At 56.2% G+C, this 20,515-nt stretch overlaps 1 protein-coding gene across 1 annotated transcript in view; it reads left to right on the top strand.

Moving 5' to 3' along the window:
* SHROOM2 (shroom family member 2) overlaps window positions 1–20,515 on the top strand; it is a 123,546-nt gene that overhangs the window by 48,181 nt on the left and 54,850 nt on the right. The window contains exons 2-3 of the mRNA XM_036270193.1: window positions 10,713–10,864; window positions 19,892–20,023. Coding sequence (XP_036126086.1) covers window positions 10,713–10,864; window positions 19,892–20,023 — 284 coding nt within the window. The remainder of the gene's footprint in view (window positions 1–10,712; window positions 10,865–19,891; window positions 20,024–20,515) is intronic.

The raw sequence follows: 20,515 nt of genomic DNA, 5'->3' as shown, positions 1-20,515 counted from the left end.
TACAAGCATGGCAGGGCTTGGAAGCAGGCCGGGTGCCCGTCGACAGGCAAGAAGATGCAGAAAAAGTGGCCTGGACGTACAATTGCATACTCTTTGTCCGGTTTAATGTTGAAATTGATTTTTAGAGAGAGAAAACACCGATTTGTTGATCCACTTTTGCGTTCATTGTTTTTTTTTTTTTTTTTTTAATATGTTTGTATTGATTTCTTAAAGAGAGAGATAGAAACACCAATTGGCCCTGGCCGGTGTGGCTCAGCGGTTAGAGCGTCGGCCTGCGGTCCAGAGTGACCCGGGTTCGGTTCCTGCTAAGGGCACGTACCTCAGTTGCAGTTTGTCCCCGGCCTTGGTTGGGTTGTGCGGGTGGCAGCCACTCGATGTGTCCCTTTCATGTCGATGTTTCTCTCCCTCCCAGTCTATCTGAACAAGAAATGGAAAAATGTCCTTGGGTAAGGATAAAGAAAAGAAAAAGAGACACCGGTCGGCTGCCTCCTGCACGCCCCCTACTGGGGATCAAGCTTGCAACCCTGGCATGTGCCCTGACTGGGAATCGAACTGGGACCTCTCAGCCCATGGGACGATGCTCAACCCACTGAGACACACTGGCCCGGCATTGGTTCTTCCTTGTATGTGCCCTGCCTGGGGCTCAAACCCACAACCTTGGCCTATGGGGACAACATTCCAACCATCAGAGCTACGCGGCCAGGGCCAGTGGAGTATTCTTCAGCCTTAAAAAGGAAGAAGGCGACACGTCCGTGGACGAACGTCCTGTGCTGTGACCAGACACAGAAGGACTCATATTTTCTGACGACCAGATGTCTAGAGGAGTCCAGATCACAGACAGAGAGTGGGTGCCAGGGCTGGGGGAGCGGGTGGGGTGCCGTCCGATGGTGGGACAGTAGTCACTGGTTACAGACACCCTGGAGAGCTGTTACCCGCCTTGAGATAGTTGACACTCCTCAACTGTATACTTTAAAAGGCTTGTGAAGGTAAATATTTTATTTATTTTATTTTGTATTAATCCTCACCGGAGGATATTTTTTCATTGAATTTTTAGACAGAGTGCAAGAGGGAGGGAGGAAAGGGGGGGGTGGAGAGAGGAGAGAGATTGTTGGTTGCTTCCCATAGACACCCCAACCAGGGCTCAGGGATCAAACCGCAATGCAACTATGTGCCCTTGATCTGCAGTCGAACCCGCAGCCCTTGGCCCATGGACGGATGCTCTAACCACGGAGCACACCAGCCAGGGCTGTATTCTGTGTTTTTTTTTTCACTGCATTTGACAACATCCTGGCCGCCCTCCTATCTTTCATTTCTAGCTACGCAGTGTTGGGCCGCGACGGTGGGGTCCTTTCCGTGGAGTGGGCTCTTCCCGCCAGGCACACAGGGAGCAGGGTGCTAGGGGTGGTAAAAGATGTGGGGGTGAGGACGTGGTAAGGGGATCCGAGCCTAGATTGTGAGAGAAGGTCCGCACGAGACGGTGGGGGCCTAGGATGGAAGGAGGGCCCCTCAGACGCCCCATCCAGCTTGAGGAGCTGAGGGCCGCCCGTGCCCTCTGCAGAGCCCCCTCCATGGGCCGAGGCAGGCGTCTCCCGTGGCCCCAGGGCCCCAGGGCCCCAGTGGGAGGAAGACCGCAGCGTGCAGCCAGGAGTGTGAAGACTCGATGCAGCCAGCCGGACACCTCTGCCGCCGTCCCTGGTTGTGCCCGTGATGTCTCTGAGAACAACGGCTGCTGGATCTGTCATTCCTGCCTGCCGTCCTGGGACAGCTTGTTCGGCCTCGCAGACCCATATGGGTGGGATTCTGGGAAGCGTCGTCCTCTGGCCTGAGTCGCCCACTCCTGGCCTTGCGTGTGGTGCAGTTCCCAGGGCCAGTGGGGGACACGCACGCTTCCTCGTCTCCCTTGGCCGGATGACAGTCTCGACTATTTAAACCACCGCATTTTGTTATTTTTTTCATCCTCACCCCCCAAGGACATTTGTGCATTTATCTTCATACAGAGCAGGAGGGAGAGAGAGGAAGAGAGAGACAGAGAGAAACATCGATGTGAATGAGACACATCGAGTGGCTGCCACCCTCACGCCCCAACCAGGGCCGGGGACAAACTGCAACCGAAGTACGTGCCCTTAGCGGGAACCGAACCCGGGACTCTCTGAACCGCAGGCCGACGCTCTAACCGCTGAGCCAAACAGGCCAGGGCGCAACCACGGCATGTTTTAAAGAGGTGTTTGTGAGCCTGAGACGTTAACCACCACTTAAATCATGTTGTTTTTACGGGGGCAGCGCGCCTGGCTTCCACGGAATGAATGACCAAGGCTGAGCTGTTACAAAAACACCCGGCGTATAAATTGCAGCTGTCTCTGTTTGAGAAGTTTTCCGTGATGCTACAGTGGCTTAGCAGGGGGAGAGGGGGCTTTACGTTTAAAGTAAACAAATAAGAACATCTAGGGTAATTCAGCGTTGGGAGTTTTCATCCAAAACAATCTTATATAAAACGACTTAGAAACCACTCTGTCTAAATAGGGTGGAGTTTGTATGGGAAGCTGTCCCTTTACCATTGAAGCTTCCGGTTTCCTGGTGTTCAAGTCAAGAGTGGGACCATATGCCCTGGCCGGTGGGGCTCAGTGGACAGAGCGTCGGCCCGGGCACTGAAGGGTCACAGGTTTGATTCCCGGTCAAAGTTTGCAGGTTTCATCCGAGGCCCTGGTTGAGGTTTATGCTGGAGGCAACCAGTTGATGAGTCTCTCTCATTTGGATGTCCCCCCCTTCCCGTCGTCTTCCACTCTCTAAAACTCAATGGAAAAAATATCCTCAGGTGAGGATTAACCAAGAAATAAATAAATGAAAGAGTGGGATCATTCTCCACTGACCGTCAAACGCTTAGCTGTGTTTTGGACACTCGCAAGTGAGAACACCATGGGCATGGTTTGCAAACATACGTGTCCTGTACTTGAGCATTTACAGAGTGTTTCATCACGGGCTCACTTTTGTTCTCCTGATGGTCCGGGGATGTGGGACGAGCAATTCTTACCACCGTTCTTGGGGGTGACGGACTGAGACAAAGAAGCATTAAGTGACTTTCCCCAAATCTCGTCGTTAAGTGAGAGGTGGAGGCGAATTTTGGGGGCTCATCACCCCTTCTCGTTTGGAAACCTTCCCTGATACTCAGCTCCTCCCCCACCCCTTCCGCACCCCATGATTCTGTCATTTCCTCCCTGGGCTGCCAGGGCCCGTGCAGGTCTCTGACCACAGTTGTCACATGGCATTGATACCCGCAAGGGTCGTTGGGAGGTAGAGACCACAGAGCACCTTTGAACGGGGTGCTTGGAACAGAGCAGGAGTCCGCACGCTGCCCCCGTACCAGCACAGCCCCGGGCTTGCGTCTCGACCGTCGCCATTGAGACCCGAGGCCCCGCAAAGCCAAAATATGTATCCTGCGTGGAAAAGTGTGCCGGCCCCAAAGCAGAGAATTAACTATTAACAGATTACGACTTGCTGTGGATGGGGGGTTGAGTAATGATTAACCAGGGAGCCCTGCGGGGAGCGAAGTCGGAGGAGAGCAGTACCCCGGCGATGAGGAGCCGCCCCCCACTCCGAGGCCGAGGCCGGTGAGCTAAGGAAGACAGTGGGGACGGCCCCGCGGAGATGCGTGTCTCCGTGGAGCGGGCGTGGGACTGCGGCCTCGGACGGGACGAGTTCACCGAGCGCCGCGGGCAGCTGGCTGGCAGGCAGCTCACTGGGCTGCGGGCCAGGGCGCGGGGGAGCGGCAGGCAGCGGGCTGGCATGCCAGTGGAACCTCCTGGGAGGCCACCGGAGGTGCCGCTGGTGAAGCCACCCAGCCATGTGGGTAGTGCCACACTGTTCCACCTGGCTACCTTGGGCCCTGGAGCCGTCTGCCAGGATCACAGGCTGCAGTCGGAAGCCTCTCCTCCCCTGTGTCCCGACAGTGCCCTCCGTGGACCAGCCACGCTTACCACGCGCCCGCCGGCCAAGGAGAGATGCCCGCAGGCCCTGCACCAGCCTCCCAGCGGGGTCAGGAAGGGTGTGTTTGCCGTGGAGAGTCATCACGCCGATAACCCAGACAGTGCTGGCGTAGGTCCTCTGCAGATCTTTGTCTTTCTGGGCTGTAGCTTCCCCGACAGACAGGCCGTGGTGTTCAGAAATGCTCCCTGAATGCTGCTGTCCGGAAGCTGGCCCGTCCCTGCCCTCTGCAAAGCTCGGAGGCGCCGGCCCCTCCCCGCAGCTGGACAGGAGGCGCACAGCTGGGCTGGGCCCTGCCCCAGGGGGCTGTGGCTCTCACGCGGAATGACTGCTCCTTGGGCTCCCTGCCCGGCTGGCCTGGATTCGGAGCCGTCTCTGACGGCCAAGTCCCTTCCCTCGCTGTTTCTCATGTTCTCTTAAGAGCGGTTGGCCCTTCGGTGTTTCCGTGTGGCTTCTGGTGGCCGATCGCAGCCTCCACCGTCTGCAGCGCTTGTCCTGTCATGCACGGAGTCTTCCCTCCACGTGTTCGGTGGCCGCGCGCCCCGCGTGCACGCAAGCTGGTCACCCACCGTCATCTTCCTTGTGCACATGTCACTGGCCTGGCTCTGTGCCCTGGCCAGGACACATCTGTCTGTCTTTGTTTCTTGTTTTTTTAAAAATATATATTTTATTGATTTTTAGAGAGAGAGGAAGGGGGAGAGAGAGAGAGGGAATCATCAAGGTAAGAGACGAACATCGATTGGCTGCCTCCTGCACAGGGAAACCCGGAACCCGGGCATGTGCCCTGACCGGGATTTGAACCAGCAACCCTTCCATGCGTGGGGCGATGCCCAGCCAACTGAGCCGCACCGGCCAGGGCCATATCTGCCGCTCGTCGTCCGAGGACCCGTCCAGCCCGGGCTTAGGGCGGGCTGAAAGGAATATATCTACGAGAGTCTTCTGTGTTAGATTGTAAAAACGTCGTCCCTTCGTTTTTCTTGCTTCCTGGTATTTTATGGCGGTCGACCACGAGGAAAGGAGTTTTTCTCTTGTGGTCGGGGTTTTATGGGTTGTTTGGAGGCTCGGCGCACAGCATCTCGGTGTGGGCGTCGTTCTTAACCTTCGTGCGTGCCGGGAGGGGCAGAGGCCTTGTGGCTGCAGCGCTGGTCTAAGGAGTTATTCCTGCGACCTGCAGGGTAACAGGTGGAAGGAAGCACAGCCCCCCGGAGCCAGTGAGGCACCGATGTCTTCCCGCGTCGAGAACCTGTGACCACACTGTCCCACTCCCTCCAGGTCATATCCTGCCGTGATGTGTCCCCGTTTTTTTTTGGTCTTTTTTTTTTTATCCTCACCCGAGGACACTTTAGCATTTATCTTCAGATAGAGCAGGAGAGAGAGAGGGAGGAGGAGAGAGAGAGAAACATCGACATGAAAGGGACACATTGAGTGGTCGCCACTCATACGACCCCAGCGGGGGTCAGGGACAAAATGCAACTGAGGTCCGTGCCCTTAGTGGGAACCGAAGCCGGGACTCTCTGGTCTGCGGGCCGACGCCCCAGGACCACCGGAGTCCTGGGTTCCATGGCCCACCCTTCTCTGGTGCCACCAAGAAATAAACAAGCACAAACGATTTCATCCCACAAAACAGAAAGGGGCATTTACGCTGGAACGGGCTGACAAGGGACTCCCTCGCCCCTCAACATGTTTCTAGGGCAGCTATAGAACGTGCATTTCTAAAGCACGTGGGACAGGGTGCCTGTGGGTGGTGGTGCAGGAAGGGACACAGGCGGGGACCGTGCTAAGACTCGTGCACATTATTGACCGGCCGCGATTTCCTCCTCCACGGAAACAGTGGCCGGGGAGCCGCTCTGGTGTGCTTTCTGCACAGGGACCTGCTTTGGTGTCTTTCTGTCTGCGCCCCTCTTGTTTGACTGAGGTCTTTCCTTGTGTTTGTCTGGAGGTTTGCTCCTTGCTGATGCCTTGTCAGTGGCTCTGGGGCTGCCTGGCTGCCATCACCCAGCGTGGGGCCAGTAGGGACATCCGTTCATGTCTCGGGACACCTGGCTGCAGGCGTTCCGTTCCCGACGGGCCCTCTGTGATCAGAGACGTGCTCTGACTCGATCCCAGTTTGACCCTTTACCTGGTGCGGTGAGGTCCCCTTCTGGGGCTGCGGGGCTCAGGGGAATGCGTCCAGGGCTTCAGTGAGGCCGACGCAGGGGTGACTGGGTGGTGTCCTCCAACAGAAGGTGTCGCTCTGTCAGACATGTACGTCACCCTCTGGACAGTCAGGCATTCCTGAGATGGATCGCTGACACGTGGCAGCTGTGATTCCTGGGCTTTGAAATACGCTGTTGGACTTCAAAAGAAAAAAAAAAAAGGTGGTTCTTCGTCTTTTCATTTTGGCCGTGGTGATGTTGCTTGTCGCTCAAGGTCAAGGTGGGCCCATGGCCACACGCCTCTGTGCTCCGCCCTTCAGGTCCTCGCTGCTTGCGGGACTGGTTCTTCCTGCCCCTGGCTTCTGTCCCGTGCGGACACCTGGCAGGATCCCTTCCTGCCATTTGTTCTCAGACGGGAGAACGTCACCGTAGGTGTGGCTGGGGGACTCATTGCGCAGACGGCCCGGCTCAGATCCGGAGATCACTGCCCTCCGTCCACGTTCGCCTTCTCTGGGCCCCGCTGCCGATGGGATACGGTCCAGATTCTGGTTCAAGGGCAGCTTCCGAATTGTCCGCTTTCTGCCCGAACCCTCACACCCTGCCCTGCGAGAGCTCACGGCCTGGGCTTCTGTCTTCACACCGGAGCCCCGTTCGCCAAGTCCTCCCGTCTGCGCTCGCCCGCGCTTCTGTCCCCGAGTCTTTATCTTCGCCCCGAGACGGAGGTGAGCGTCCTCCAAACACTCCCCCCACCGGGGGCCTCTCCTTCCCACCTGCACCTGGTCCCCGGCTGGGCAGAGGTTCTCTGGCCTTTGCGGGGGTTCGTTCTTCATCACCTGTAACATCCCGTCAATAAAGTATGAAAACTTTGTTCCCAAAAGACTCTCATCAGCCGTGTCCGCCCCCCACCCTTCCCCGCTGCTTCCAGAGAAAACATTTCCGTGACAACAGTAAGGCATCTGCACACGGTGGGATGTTTAACTCTTCGTTGGACCGGAAGAGGGGGGTGTCCGTCCAGCGTGGAGGAGTAGCTGGAGCGGGCCTCCCGGGCCTGCCTCGTGGGCTCTGGGTCTGTGCGTGGGCGCGCGTGGCCCTCGGGACGGTGCCTGCCTGCCTGCCTGTGGGCAGAGGGACGTGGAATTAGCCAGCGAGCCCAGGTGGCTCCTGACTGCGGCTGTGTGCTCGTGACCAGGCCAGTGCCGTCCTGACTGTGCAGCGCACACGGACCGCGATGTGGTGAGCCGCGCCGTCCGCAGTGCCCGACGCCGCCCAGGGCCAGCCGGCGGGGTCCTCGCCCCGGGCAGCCGGTGCCAGGCTTCGCTTTGCTTCGCACCCCGTCCGAGCCTAGCGGATTCTTCTCGGGCGAGGCGGTCGATGGGGTACGCAGTGCGGAAGGGAAGTTTGCAAAGCCGCGTTTTCTTGTACCGGCTACTTTCCCCGGGGGCACGATAAAGATCCACGAGAGACTTCAAGGAACGACCCAGCCCCTGTGTCTCCCAGCCCCACGTGCGTTGCTGCAGGGAATGCGGCGGGTGCGGGGAGGTCGAGGCCGCCGGAGACCGTGCAGTGTGTCCTCCTGAACGGAGGGGGAGCTGTAGCAGTCTGTGCGGATGACAAGAGCTGACCAGAGGGACAGGAAGGGTGGCGAGGGCGGTTCCCGAGCACCTGTTTCCGTGCAGCGCTGTGGGCTGAGGCAGTGGACGCCAGCAGAGGTGCTGCCCCCAGACCTGTCCCCACGCAGTCCTGCTCACGGCGGTTTCACCTGAAGGGCTTCCTGGGGCTCAAACCCCCGCTGTCGCCGCGGGGAGGAGGACGCCTTGGTTCCCTCTCCTGCCGGCTCAGAACCTGCCTCTGGGGTGTGGACACTGAGGAGTGCGTACCTTTCGCCGCGGTAGAAGACGCAGAACGCGAAACAGTGTTTCATCCCTTGGCGGTGCGTCCTTTACGGTGAGTCCTCTCCGTGTCCCATCACCTGCTCCACCACTGTCCCCGTTCCCGTACGGGCGCCGTCTCTGCGCGTTCTGTCTGACACGCGCGGCCCCTGGGGCCCGGGTGGGAACGACCTCCTCCGAGGGGCTCCCCCGTCCCTGTCCTGCCCTTTGGGCCAGCCCCTCCCCCACCGGACCTTGCCATGTCAGAGGCCGGGGCTCTGTCCTGGGTGCGCACCTGTCTGTGGGTCTGTCTGCTGCGCAGGTGGCCTTCTCACCCCCCCCCCATGTTTCAGTACCCTCCACTGGGGGCCACTCCATGTGTCGGGCAGCTTTCGGGGCACCCTCCTGCCACAGCCTGCTGCCCACTGCACTGTCCCCCTGGACAGCCCCTTGGCCTCTCCATGACACATGTCAGACCTCGAACCCTCCACCCCACGGCACCGACACCTTAGCTACTACACGTGTCTAGGGTGTCATCTTGGGCGGGTGGAAACGTATTTATAATCCGCCTGTGACTACGTTGGGATAACAGCGTCTAGACCAGCGGTTCTCAACCTGTGGGTCGCGGCCCCTTTGGGGGTCGAACGTCCCTTTCACAGGGGTTACCTAAGACAAGACTGTAGCAAAATCACAGTGATGAAGTAGCAGTGAAAATAATTTTATGGGTGGGGGTCACCACGACACGAGGACGTGTATGAAAGGGTCGCGGCCTTAGGAAGGCTGAGGACCGCTGGGCTGGCCGGTTGCCCCCGTGTTTGTCAGGAGTGGACTTCCGCTGAGGTGTGTGCACGCCGAATGAACCATTGCTTTATGAACCAAGGGTTCGCGGTCCTCGGATCTGGGCGCAGATCGGGGGCAAGTGTGTGGTTTCCGAAGGGAGGTGCCGTCCGGGGCCGGTGTCCAGCTGCTGGATCCCAGAGGGCGAGCCGCCTGCTTCAGCGGCCTGTGCGCACTGCAGCGGATTCCGGGGTTCGCCGTGGGGGACCGCCGAGGGCTGGGAGCTGTCCCATCGTACCCTGGTACGCGCCGACCGCTCACGTGTTCACGCGTTTTCCTCGCAGTTTGTCAAGATGGCTTTTGGGTACGAAACGGGGGTTGGCAAACGTTTCTGGTGAGAAGCCAAGGCAAGTCGTAAATATTTGTGGCTTTGTGGGCCAAAGGTCTCCATGCTGCCCTGTGGCCATTCTGTAAACGAATGGGTGTGGTCGTATTCCCATAAACTTAGTTACCCCCCTCCGCCCTGCTACCAAAAGAGAACGCAGCTGGCTGGGTTTGGCTCACGGGCCGAAGGCTGACAGGTACGAGTACACAGACAGGCGGGGTTCATTGATCTGGAATTGGAATATGGCTACATAGGAAAAACTAGGTTAAGGATTTAAAGATCAAGATTTCTCAGGATGAAAGTTATCAGATGGGTCGGATTCAGGCTCTTAGGAGTCAGTCAATACAAGTTCATGCATATGTGTTTAGCTGATATAGTTGTCTCATCGGGGACGGGATGCAGGGAATTCGGTGACGTGAAGAGCAAGGGCAGGGAGAGACGGGAGCCACGGACGTGGATGTGGGTTGGAAGTGGTGAGCCTTAGAAAGCCGTCTAGCAGGCCCTGCCCAGGGAGCTCAGCTGGTTGAGTGTCGCCCCAATACGCCAAGGTTGCGGGTTCGATCCCTGGTCAGAGTCAACCAAGGAATGCATCAATAAGTGGAACGACAAATTGATGTTTTTTCTCTCTGTCTCTCAAATCAATAAGTAAAAATGAAAAAAAGCAAGCAAGCAGTCTGGCAGTTCCTGAAAATACTCACCGTGGTCCCCATATCACCCAGCAACTGCACTCCGAGATCTGTGTCCAAAGGACATGAAGACACACACAGAAACTTGTACACGGATGTTCATACCGCATACAGCCGAAATCAGAAAAAAAGCTCAAAGCCACCAACTGACGAGTGGGTACATAACATGTGGGTTCCGCACAATGGAATGTTATTCAGCCATAAGAAGGAATTAATTCTCACACTGGGTGAAAGCAGCCACACAAAATGCGACACATTGTATCCTGCGTTGTCTGTGAGCTGTCCAGGGCGGGCGAATCCCTGGAGACAGAACGTCTACGAGGAGGTACCAGGGCCTGGGAGGCTCAGGAACGGATTGCAAACCGGCGTGTGGTTTCTCTTGGGTTGGCGACATGTTCGGAAACCGACGACGGTGATGATGGCACAATGCCGGGAGGACACCAGAAAGCATCCACTTGGATGTTTATTTTGTGCATTGTGTGGTATTTGCATTGTATCTCAAGCAGTAAAGCTGTTACAAAGATCATCGCACTAGGTACAGGATTCGTGTCTGAGAAAATCGGCAAAGGATAAAAGCAATCTCTCGCTACTGTTTGGATAAAGGAGAGTCAGAAAGGGAATCCCGGTTCTGGGTTGTGTGTTCCTGAGTGTTTCATGCTGTTCCCTCGGTGGGTGGTCGCCCACATCCTGACAGGGGCAGACCCCCACAGGGAAGGAGGGCAGCCTGGGGGCTCAGGTGGTCCCCTTCCCTCCTCTGTAATCTGGAGGCGGATCCCAGAGCCCGTGGGAGGCGGCACGCCACAGGGCCTGCTGTATTCCTGGCCCCGGTCTGGCCACTTGATTTGCTCACGAGGCGCTCACTCCACACGCTTCTTTGTTGCAGGTTGAAGAGGGGAGCAAAGCCGCCGAGGTGGACAAGTTACTGGCTGGGGACGAGATCGTGGGCATCAATGACATCGGTCTCTCAGGGTTCAGACAGGAAGCGATTTGCCTGGTGAAGGGGTCCCATAAGACCCTGAAGCTAGTGGTGAAAAGGTAAGACCCAGGCCTTCTGTTTATGGGGTACAACAGCTGCCGGGCTCATCTGTATCACTGTAACAACCCCAGTGTGGACTTAAATTGCGTGTGCGTGTGCATGCATGCACAGAGGATGGTTGTCTCTTGGCCAAGGATCAGTGAAGCCTCAAAACTGTAAAATATTTCTATTATGACTACTGACTTTATTTTGGCTTACTAAGTGAACTTGAGTCGTCGTATCTTCCTTGGGCAATGTGTAGATTCTTTTCTTGGCAGAGGAAAGAGTTCAGCTTTTGTTCCAAATGAAGCGATAGGCTGTTGCCTGTTGCTTGCACAAGTGACAGGCTACTGTGTTTTATGCTGAAAATAGAGTGTCCACGCAAGTGGACGGGAAAGTCAGTGGCCAGGTGTTCCTACGGCTGTGCTGACGTCCTAGAAATGAGACTGTTGACAGAGATGTGGGTGATTTGACGAGGTTAGAAAGTGAAGACACCCGGGAACGAGAACAGTACTTCTTGGCACCACAGAGGTATCTCTGACTTATTTCCACGTAGAAATAATTCTCCGCCTTGCATGTTGTAGTGGGCTCATTCATAAGGAAGCATGCCCCTTTGAGCATTAGTGTGGTCTTTCCAAGGTGGACTGTAAATTAAAAAAAAAAAATGTGTGGACTCCAGTACTTTCTTCAGTTTTTTCATACAGACTTGAAGACATTCCCAAAGGGCTTCACTATTTTTGAGGGGCAAAGCAGCATTAAAAACATTTAAAAAAAAAATGATTTGAGAAACAGAGAGAGGAAGGGAGAAAGAGAGAAACATCAATGTGTTGTTCCACTGATTTGGGCATTCATTGGTTAGCTGTTGTGTATGCCCAGACCCGGGGTCAAACCCGCAACCTTGGCGTATCGGGATGGTGCTCTAACCAACTGAGCTGCCCGCCAGGGCCAAAAGAACATTCGAGGAGGAGGTTCATGAACAAAGAAGGAAAAAATTTCATCCTTTGCCAAATTGCTCTAGCAGCCTCATTTCTAAGGGGTATAGGCTGTCCTCTTTGTGAATCAGAAAACTAAAATCCCAGAAGAGCAGTTTTGGAGCCCTCTGGGGAGGGCGGGACGGGAGACGCAGTGTCGTAGCGTGGAATTATTCCACTGTGGTCACCCGATGGAGCCTCCCAAGGCAGGACCTGTGTCCTCCCGGGATCTAGGCGGATGTGGTGGAGTGACGACGACGGTAAGGGAAGCCCGACCCTCAGAGGGAAGACAGGTGTTAGAAACCATCCCTGGGATCATGGCGCAGCCCCTGTCTGACTGGGGCCCCTCTTCTCTCTCCCATAGTCTCCATGGTAGGGCTGCCCGAGCCCCCGGAACACCAAGCCAGCTCGCTGGCTGACTGTGGGGACCGTTTTGTCTCTGCTGCAGAGAACGGGGCTTCCTTGATGCTCCAGGCCAGCTCTGGCTGCTCGCTAGAGCGCTTGGTGCCCGAGGGCAAAGGAAGGACTCGGGTCTGCTGATTTGGTTAGATCTGCAGGTAGATGGGCTTCACTGGGGATCCGATGGGGCCGCTGACTCCAAGGTGCTTTCAGTCAAACCAAATCGTGGTCCATGTGAGCTCTTTTTGTACGTCCGAAGAGCAGGTGCATGACAAACTGGGTGCCATAGAGAAGGACATAAAGAATGGGGTTCGCACCCCAGTGGAAAGACGGATGCAAGCCCGGGGTGGCAGTTCCTAAAATGAGAAGCGTGAGTAGGAACCAAGCATGTGAAAGGGTGTTGAGGACTCTGTGCGGTTAGGTACAAACGAGACCCTGGGTTTTGTCTCTCAAGTTATCTAATAGGGTAGCAGTGCCCCCTGTTGGTGAGATTGTGGTAAGACAGGGACTTATTTGATAGGATGCTGCTTGGATTACAGATTAGACCGCTTTCCTGTTGAGTACTTTGGCAGCACGTTTTAAAGGGCATACCTTGGCCCTGGCCGGTGTGGCCCAGCGGTTAGAGCATTGGCTCGCAGACCAAATAGTTGTGGGTTCGGTTCCTCGGTTGCGGTTCGTCCCCAGCCCTGGTCAGGGTCGTGCGGGAGGCGACCAGTCCATGTGGCTCTCTTCCTCTTCTGCCTCTCCCTCCCTCCCTCCCTCCCGCTCTATCTGAAGATAAATAGAAAAATACCCTCAGGTGAGGATTTAAAAAAATTGCATATCTTGGACCTAGAATTTCATGTCTGGGATCCCAGACATCTAGCAAAGGGAAGGGATCAGAATGGAAACATCCCTACATTGAGCGCTGGCATTATAAGTGGTGGCACATTTCTGGACATATAAGGGTGCCCCGAAAATCCGGTTCGTGGAACCCGTCAGGCATTTATAGATACACCCCGTTAAAAAGAAGATTAATTTTTAACTGTGGCAAAAAAGACGTAATAGATTTACCATCTTAATCCATGTGTAGATCTACTGTTTAGTAGCATATTACTTTTATAACAGCAAAAATATCGAACTCCTACATTTTATTTATTTATTTTAAAAATTACTTTATTGACTTTAGAGAGAGGAGGGGGTGAGAGAGAGAGAGAGACTTGGATGTGAGAGAGAAGCATTGATTGATGCCTCCCGAATGCAAGCCGACCTGGGATCGAACCCGAAACCCGTGCATGTACAGGACGACACTCCAACTGACCCACACTGGCCAGGGCCCAGCACCTGCATTTTTAAAGAGCGGGTTTGGTGGCCTGGGCTCCCTGGAGCCTGCAGGGGTGGGTTCCCAGCAGCTGTCCGTGTGGACTCTGTCCTGCTGTACCCAGCAGAGGTTCGTTTATCGAGACAGAAAGTCTTGGGTGGGCGTTGGGATGCCGGCTACCGTGGGCTCTAAGAGTAACTTTTTACTCTTGGTGAAGTTTGTTTGGTTCTCTTTGTGAATGTGACAGGTGAGAACATGGCTTCATTGTCCGAATGGGTGTTCTGTTGTCGTGGGTGGACTTGGGCAGCATGCCATATGTTTAGAAGCTTGTTTTTGAACTAGAGGGACATATTTAAGGGTACAGAAATAGACCATCTTGCCCTGGCTGATGTGGCTACTTGGTTGAACGTCGTCCCATGCACCGAAAGGTTGCCGGTTCAATACCCGGTCAGGACACGTGCCTGGGTGGCAGGCTCGATCCCCAGTAGGGGGCGTGCAGGAGGCAGCTAATCCGGGTTCTGCTCTCACATGGATGTTTCTCTCTCCCTTTCCCTTTCTCTCTCTCTAAGATCAGCAAAAACAAAAACAAAAAATCTTAAAAAATAAAATAAAGGAATGAATCTTAATGATACATTTAAAAAAACCAGACCACCTGAATTTAGTTCAGAGCCAGAACTGATGCCATGGGAACTGGTTGGTGGAAGGATGGCCAGGGCAGGTGTGGTTGTTCTGGGGAAAGGGGTCTGGGCACCTCTGGATAAACTTGCCGCAGTTTTGCAAGCAGAATGGGACTAGTGGCCCATGTACGGACCCCGCCCGCCTGTGACGGCGGCTCTGTCCTCTGTTCTGCAAGTGGGTTTGATTTCAGGGGGCAGGCAGGCAGGGCACGGAGCAGCCAGGGTAGGGTTCCGGTGGGCCGCTCTTACCAAGCGGGGGTGTCTCGTTTCACGGAGCCTGGGCAGCGCCTCTCTTGTCATGGACGCCAGGCGGGGGCGCGATGCGTTGGGGACACAGGACCGCTGTGTCTGCCCAGCGAAGTCTCTGTCCCGGACAGACGGCAGTCTCGCTTTCTTTGTCCCAGAGCCGTGTTGGCTGGAACAAAGACATACAGGAGTCCCCACACGCACACGTCTGTTCTCCTCCGGGGTGCCCAGGCGGAGTCCGAGCCCCGTGAGGCGTCGGGGAGGGGCGTCCGCCCCGCTGTTGGTCTCCCCTCGGGCCCGGAGGAGCGGCTAGCAGAAGGCGTTTGCCTTGTCCTTCCCACCGGCCGCCTCGCTGTTCCCTCTGTGTTTGGCCAAGGAACTGCTCCTCCCCGGAAGGTCCAGGGCGGGTGTGCTGACCTTTTCTTTGTCTCTCTGTCTGGCTGTCACCTGCTCTTTTTTCCTGGGTGTCCAGGCCACGCCCCGGAGACCCTGGTGCCCGGATCCAGGCGCGGGTATTTTCCCAGACGGCCCGGGGCTGTTTTGCTGGTGGTCATGCTGTCGGTCGGCTTAGGCCAGTGTGCTTGGAGAGGCTTAAGAGCAGGAACTGGGTCACCTGCGGCCTTGCCCACATCAGAGTGGCTCAGAAGGTGAGCCCCTCGTTGGCACCGATTGCAGTCACTGTGCCCTGCGCAGAGAGTGCTGGGACAGTCCCCCGTGTCTCTCGTGTCAGAGGCCACTCACCACAAATTCAGCTCCTGAAAAGCACATATAAGCGTAAGCGCCTTGGGGGGCATGTCTTTTAACTGTCATGCCAAACACTATTTTCCAGCACTTGTAATTCCTGTTTCTATCTCCCGAAGGTACGGGGTGATGTTCCTTTCGGTTACAACGAAGTCTGCCCACCACCTCGTCACGAATCTTCTTCTTGCACCAGCCGGTGTGGGAAGCCCTGTGGCCGAGACCAAATGACTGACACGGTGGATTCCTGTCATTTCCTGTTTCTTTGCCTTAAAGCCCTTGGTGACTCTGGTTACTCCCCCTGTGGTGGCACTGGCAGCGGATGAGGGAGTAGCACCCCCACCCCGGGAGGAGGTTCTTAGCAGGAGCTGCAGGTTCAGCCAGACTGTCTGGCCGCAGATGCATTGGAAGAAAGGAGGTGTTGAGCCCAGAGACAGCTCCGGGCTTGCGAGGATCAGGTTTCTGACAACGTGCACTGGTCTCTGGTGTCTCTGCGTGCGTGACTTCTGCGGCGAGCAGCACTGTGCCATGGCCTCGTGCCCCAGGCTGAGCAGGGAGCTCTGCGTGGGGCCCCATTGATGTCCCTGGGAGCAGCTCTGCAGGGATGGGGGACAGGGATGGCTCGGGCACTGGCTGGTTCTGTCCCCCTCCCCACCCGATCCCTTTCCAGGGCTCTACCTGGGGGAGAACATGTTGGTTCCGAGGGAGTGTGTGCCTCTTAGTGGGGACGCAGGTGGGAGCTGGCAAATCCGGTGCTTGGGGAGGGTGGTCTGAGACTGTTTCTTCAAGTTTCAGGGGAAAGTGTGTCTTGTGAGCATTTTGGACGTTATAGCCTGTTGCTCCTGGGGATTTATTCTTGTTAAAACACGGTACAGTTAGAGGTTTGTACGAGATAGACACCCTGACTTGTTTGGGATGTTCTCCGGTACTGTTTTGTTTTGTTTATTGATTTAAGAGAGAGAGGAAGGGAGAGGGAGAGAGAGAGAGAAACATCGATGAGAGAACATCGATGGGCCACCTCCTGCATGCCCCCCATTGGGGATCGGGCCCACAATCTGGGCATGTGTCCTGGCCGGGAATCGAACCGGTGACCTTTTGGTGCAGGGTCGATGCTCAGCCACTGAGCCACACCAGCAGAGATATTGTTTGTTTTTTGAATTGAGATATAATTGACATATATTAGTTGCAGACATACAACATAATGATTCGCTCTGTGTCCATATTGCCACAGGATCACAGTCAGTCTCGGTCCCATTCTTTACCATGCATACTTATAAATATTTTTCTTGGGACGAGAACAGTTTTGCTTCTTAGTAAAAGCAGGAGGAAAAAAAACCAAACAAACCCCACACAGGTCAGAATTGTTTTATGTTGGGAAAAGTTGCCTCTCCTCCGATTTAGACTTCGTGTCTGGCTGAAGCATTTAATCAGGTGAATCTCTAATTACGTGAGAATGTTTCACCCTCTAAGTCAAGTCGGGACGGGTAGAAAGATGTTTTCTCTTGGGAGGCATGGTTGTAAGATCTTTAGGAAACATCGCCGGTCTCTAATATATGCAGACACGCAGAAAACGTCCGCTTATCTTTGTCCCTTTGCTCTTACAGAGAGCGGTCCTCAGCCCAGCCACTAACGCTGTCGGCTGCATAGAATTAGGCGTGTTAGTGGTTGCACATGTCAGTGTCCTGCCGCCTTGCCTACCGGTCTGTTCTGTTGAAACGTCGCGGGGAAGGGTGCTGAGGCCTTTGGAAACGGTCCCCAGGCTGCTCTGTGGATGTCGGTGGTTTGGACAAATGCTAGCGAGGGCCGTGCTGGTGAGCTGGACTTTGTTCTCCTAACACGGACAGGTGTCTGGATGGGAAGATTATAAAAGTTAACTGGAAAAACCCAAACCAAGTCATTTTGGGTCTGCTTCGGTTGCGCCTGTGTTCGCTCCGTGAGATTTCCACGTGGTCTTTTCTGCCTAAGCAGCCAGGGGGGCCCCAGGAGCCCCTGCTGGGGCCGAGGAGGGGTGCCGGCCTCGTGGAGACCAGCCCGGTGCTTTCGTCCTGCGGGAAGGCTGCCGGGCCCTGGCGTCGGTTTGAGGTGCAGCTTTGGTGGCTCGTACCGGTTTCAGCTGTTTAGGGCATCGGGGGATTTTTCTCTTTTCTCAGTTCAGCCACTGTGGAACGCAGGAACTGCTTGTCTTACCCCGTTTTGTTTGTAAAGCATGACAGGTGTTTGCAGAGCGTCCCTCCCCTCCCCGGCCCCCCCTCGACATGGTCCCTCGGGTCCTCTGCACCCTCTTCCCTCCCTCAGCTCTGGGGTCTCCGTGCACACGGCTCCGCAGCCAGCAAGGGTCTCACCCTGCACGTGGCAGGCCTGGTGGTGGTCTCCCAGTTCCTCCCCCCCGCCGGGTGTTCTGCTCTCTTCTCCTGGTACAGCTTGGGGCCCGTCTGTGTACCCCTCATGGCCCCACACTTCCAGGGACTGGTGGTTTAAAGCCACCCGTGCGTGTATCTTTGTGGGAAGAGACACCGCCATCCTGTTGGCACGAGGATCCTAAATCTGCTCCTGTTGCTCCCGTCTGCTCCATCTGCTGGTGGGAGGCTGACCGAGGGGACGATGAGTCTGTGCTGCCTCTAGGTGGCGCCAGCGCTCTCCGGCCCCGGGGCTTCCTGTCCAGCGTCCGCACAGGATGGTGACCCAGTGGCCAGCACACAGCTGCTGAGTGGCCTTCTGTTCTTGTCAGGTCCGGCCATTGCACACCTTGGGTGCTTGGGAACACCCGGAACCTTCTCCGATCCCCAGATCCACAGCCCATGTATTTCGGGAAAATGTCCCTGTCCCCACTGATGTGACATCCTCAGTGAGCTCTTGTAGGTGTAACCCTTCCCACCGGGTTTCCTTGGTTTATTCTGTTATAAAACAGCCCTGATCAGTACTGTGACTGTTGGCTGTGTCTTCTTGAAAGAGAGACGTATATCTCTGTTATTATTATTATTTTTTGGAGACTGGGAGGGAGGGAGAGAGAGAGAAGCATCGATGTGAAAGACATATCGATCCATTGCCTCCCCAGCCCAGTTGGTGTGAATCTGACCTGCAGCCCAGGTATGTGCCCTTGACCAGGAATCAAACCTATGACCCTTCGGTCCACGGGCCAATGCTCTAACCGCTGAGCACACCGGCCAGCGCTGTGTGTCATGTTTGCAGGGGAAGAATACTGTGTACCCCTGGAGCGCTGGTCCAGTGGGTAACCCAGCCCTGCCGGGCACCCGGCGGCGGGTGGGAATGCTGTCCGAGTGAGAGGGGTTCCCTAAGCCTTCCTGTTCTCCTTGCCGCCTCCTCCAACCAGTCTAGTTGAGTTCCTTCCATCGTGAACTCGAAAGCAGCGGTTCTCAACCTGTGTGCCGCGACCCCTTTGGGGGTCGAATGGCCCTTTCACGGGGGTCGTCTAAGACCATCGGAAAACACATATTTCCGATGGTCTTAGGAACCGAGACACCGCTCCTCTGTCCGTCTCCAGGCGGGTCCGCCCACATGCAGACGCGCCCACAGACAGCGTGAGGAGCTGTGTTAAAGGGTCGTGGCCTTGGGAGGGCTGAGAACCCCTGCTCTAGAGGAAGATGAAAGAAGCTGTGGATAATCCAGCACAGAAAAAGCCGTCTGAAAGGCAGATTCCCGTGGCCAGGACCTGGCTGACCGGGATCTTGAGACATGCCAAGAGGTACAGCCCTGCTTTTAGGACCCCTGTCCTCCTGTGGCGGGATGCCTTCGTCTGCTCTAGTTCATGGAAAACTACCCCAAAGTCAAAACACGTTCCACCTTCTGCCCCCCAGGTATTTGTCCTCGTTCACCAACCAGCTGTCAGGTGGTTTAGGTATACGGCTTTCCCTTTCATATTCTTTACGGCATGGTCTTCTTGAATGGTTTTGCCTGCTGGGGAGAATGCTCGATCTCCCGTAGCCTCCCACAGAGGCTGCGTGCAGGCTCCGTGGACGGGCCGTCCGGCGTCCACGTGGAGGTTCTGTCTGTCGTAAGCTGAAGGCCTGGCCGTGCAGAGGTTCATGGAGGCTGCCGTGTTTGCACAGCAGCTGGAGGGATGTCCACCTGGGCACACCTGTCACACCTGGGCAGGTGTGGCCAGACAACTCATAGACCACCCACGGGATGGTAGGGACTGTGCAGAGGCACCCAGGGGAGACTCACACGTGTTCATAAGCATGGTGAGTCGCACGATGGGGACCTGTAGTTGACGTCACAGAGCCTCTGAGAGGTTCAGAGATGTATGTATCTGCTAGTCTCGGTTAACGACAACAGAGCCGTATTTAAGTGAGTGAATAAACAGAGAGAAGCGGTCCAAGCTGCCCCAGCCGAGCTGGGGGCTCCCTGAGCTTTCTCCAGCCCAGCGCCTCTTGGCACCCCGTGCCACGCTCTGCCCACCCAGGAAGGGTGGAAGGTTCTGTCTGCGGTCTTAGTGTGGGAGTGGAGGACGAGATGCAGTTCGTTAGAATCCATTTAGAAGAATTAAGGGCTGGCTCATCTTTGGAGCCTGCGATTGTCCCTCTGCACTGGGGTAAGTCCTCCGTTAACAAAAGTGTAAGAGCACCCGTGCCCAGGGACGGTGGGCAGCACCGGAACACAGCACTAAATCACATGGAGGTAGCGGGGGGCGTCTCGCCACCTTGGCGCGACGTCGTCCTCTGGCCGACGTCCCTGAGTCTCTGCGTTCTTTTTCAGGAAGAATGAGCTCGGCGGGAGGCCTCAGTCCTGGCACGCCACCAAGTTCTCCGACCGCCACCCTGAGACGCCCACCTGTCCGCTGTCCTCCGCCGGCGCCTGCCCTTCTTGGCACGGCCGACACCACGTGAGGTAGGCTGGGCGGGGGGTTGCCGCTCTGCAGACACTCGGAGCTCCCGGCCCCGGGGTGACGGCGCCTTCCTGGGCGTCGGAAGGGTTTTGTGCTCCTGGAGAGGAAAGGCCCCTACCACACCACGGCTGTTAGACATGGTCCCGCGCAGGCAGCCGAGCGATGGTGGGCCGCGGAACCACAACACCCGGAGCAAGCACGGACCGATTGCTTCTCCTGGTGTGCTGTTTAGGGCATGACCCGCGCGCCTGGGCTGCATTCCTTCGGCCCGCCGACTCGGCAGTGCCGAGCCACCCCTGCGCCCACAGCCATGCCCTGTGAGAGGCTGGCATGCAGTTGAGAGGCCAGAGCTCCGTGGGTTGGGCAGGTGTATTTGAAACAGCGCCCAAGGTGCTGCTGTGCAGGTCGAGAAGCCAGGGCCGACCAGCCTGGAGCCCAGCAGGAGTCACCCTCTGAGTGTGAGACAGGAGGTGGCAGCTATGGGTTGGGGGAAG

This window comes from Molossus molossus, unplaced genomic scaffold, assembly GCF_014108415.1.
Source record: "Molossus molossus isolate mMolMol1 unplaced genomic scaffold, mMolMol1.p scaffold_m16_p_2, whole genome shotgun sequence".
In the NCBI taxonomy this organism is placed as follows: Eukaryota; Metazoa; Chordata; class Mammalia; order Chiroptera; family Molossidae; genus Molossus; species Molossus molossus.
The sequence above is the reverse complement of the archived record's forward strand: the minus strand, read 5'-3'. Positions and strand labels throughout refer to the sequence as shown.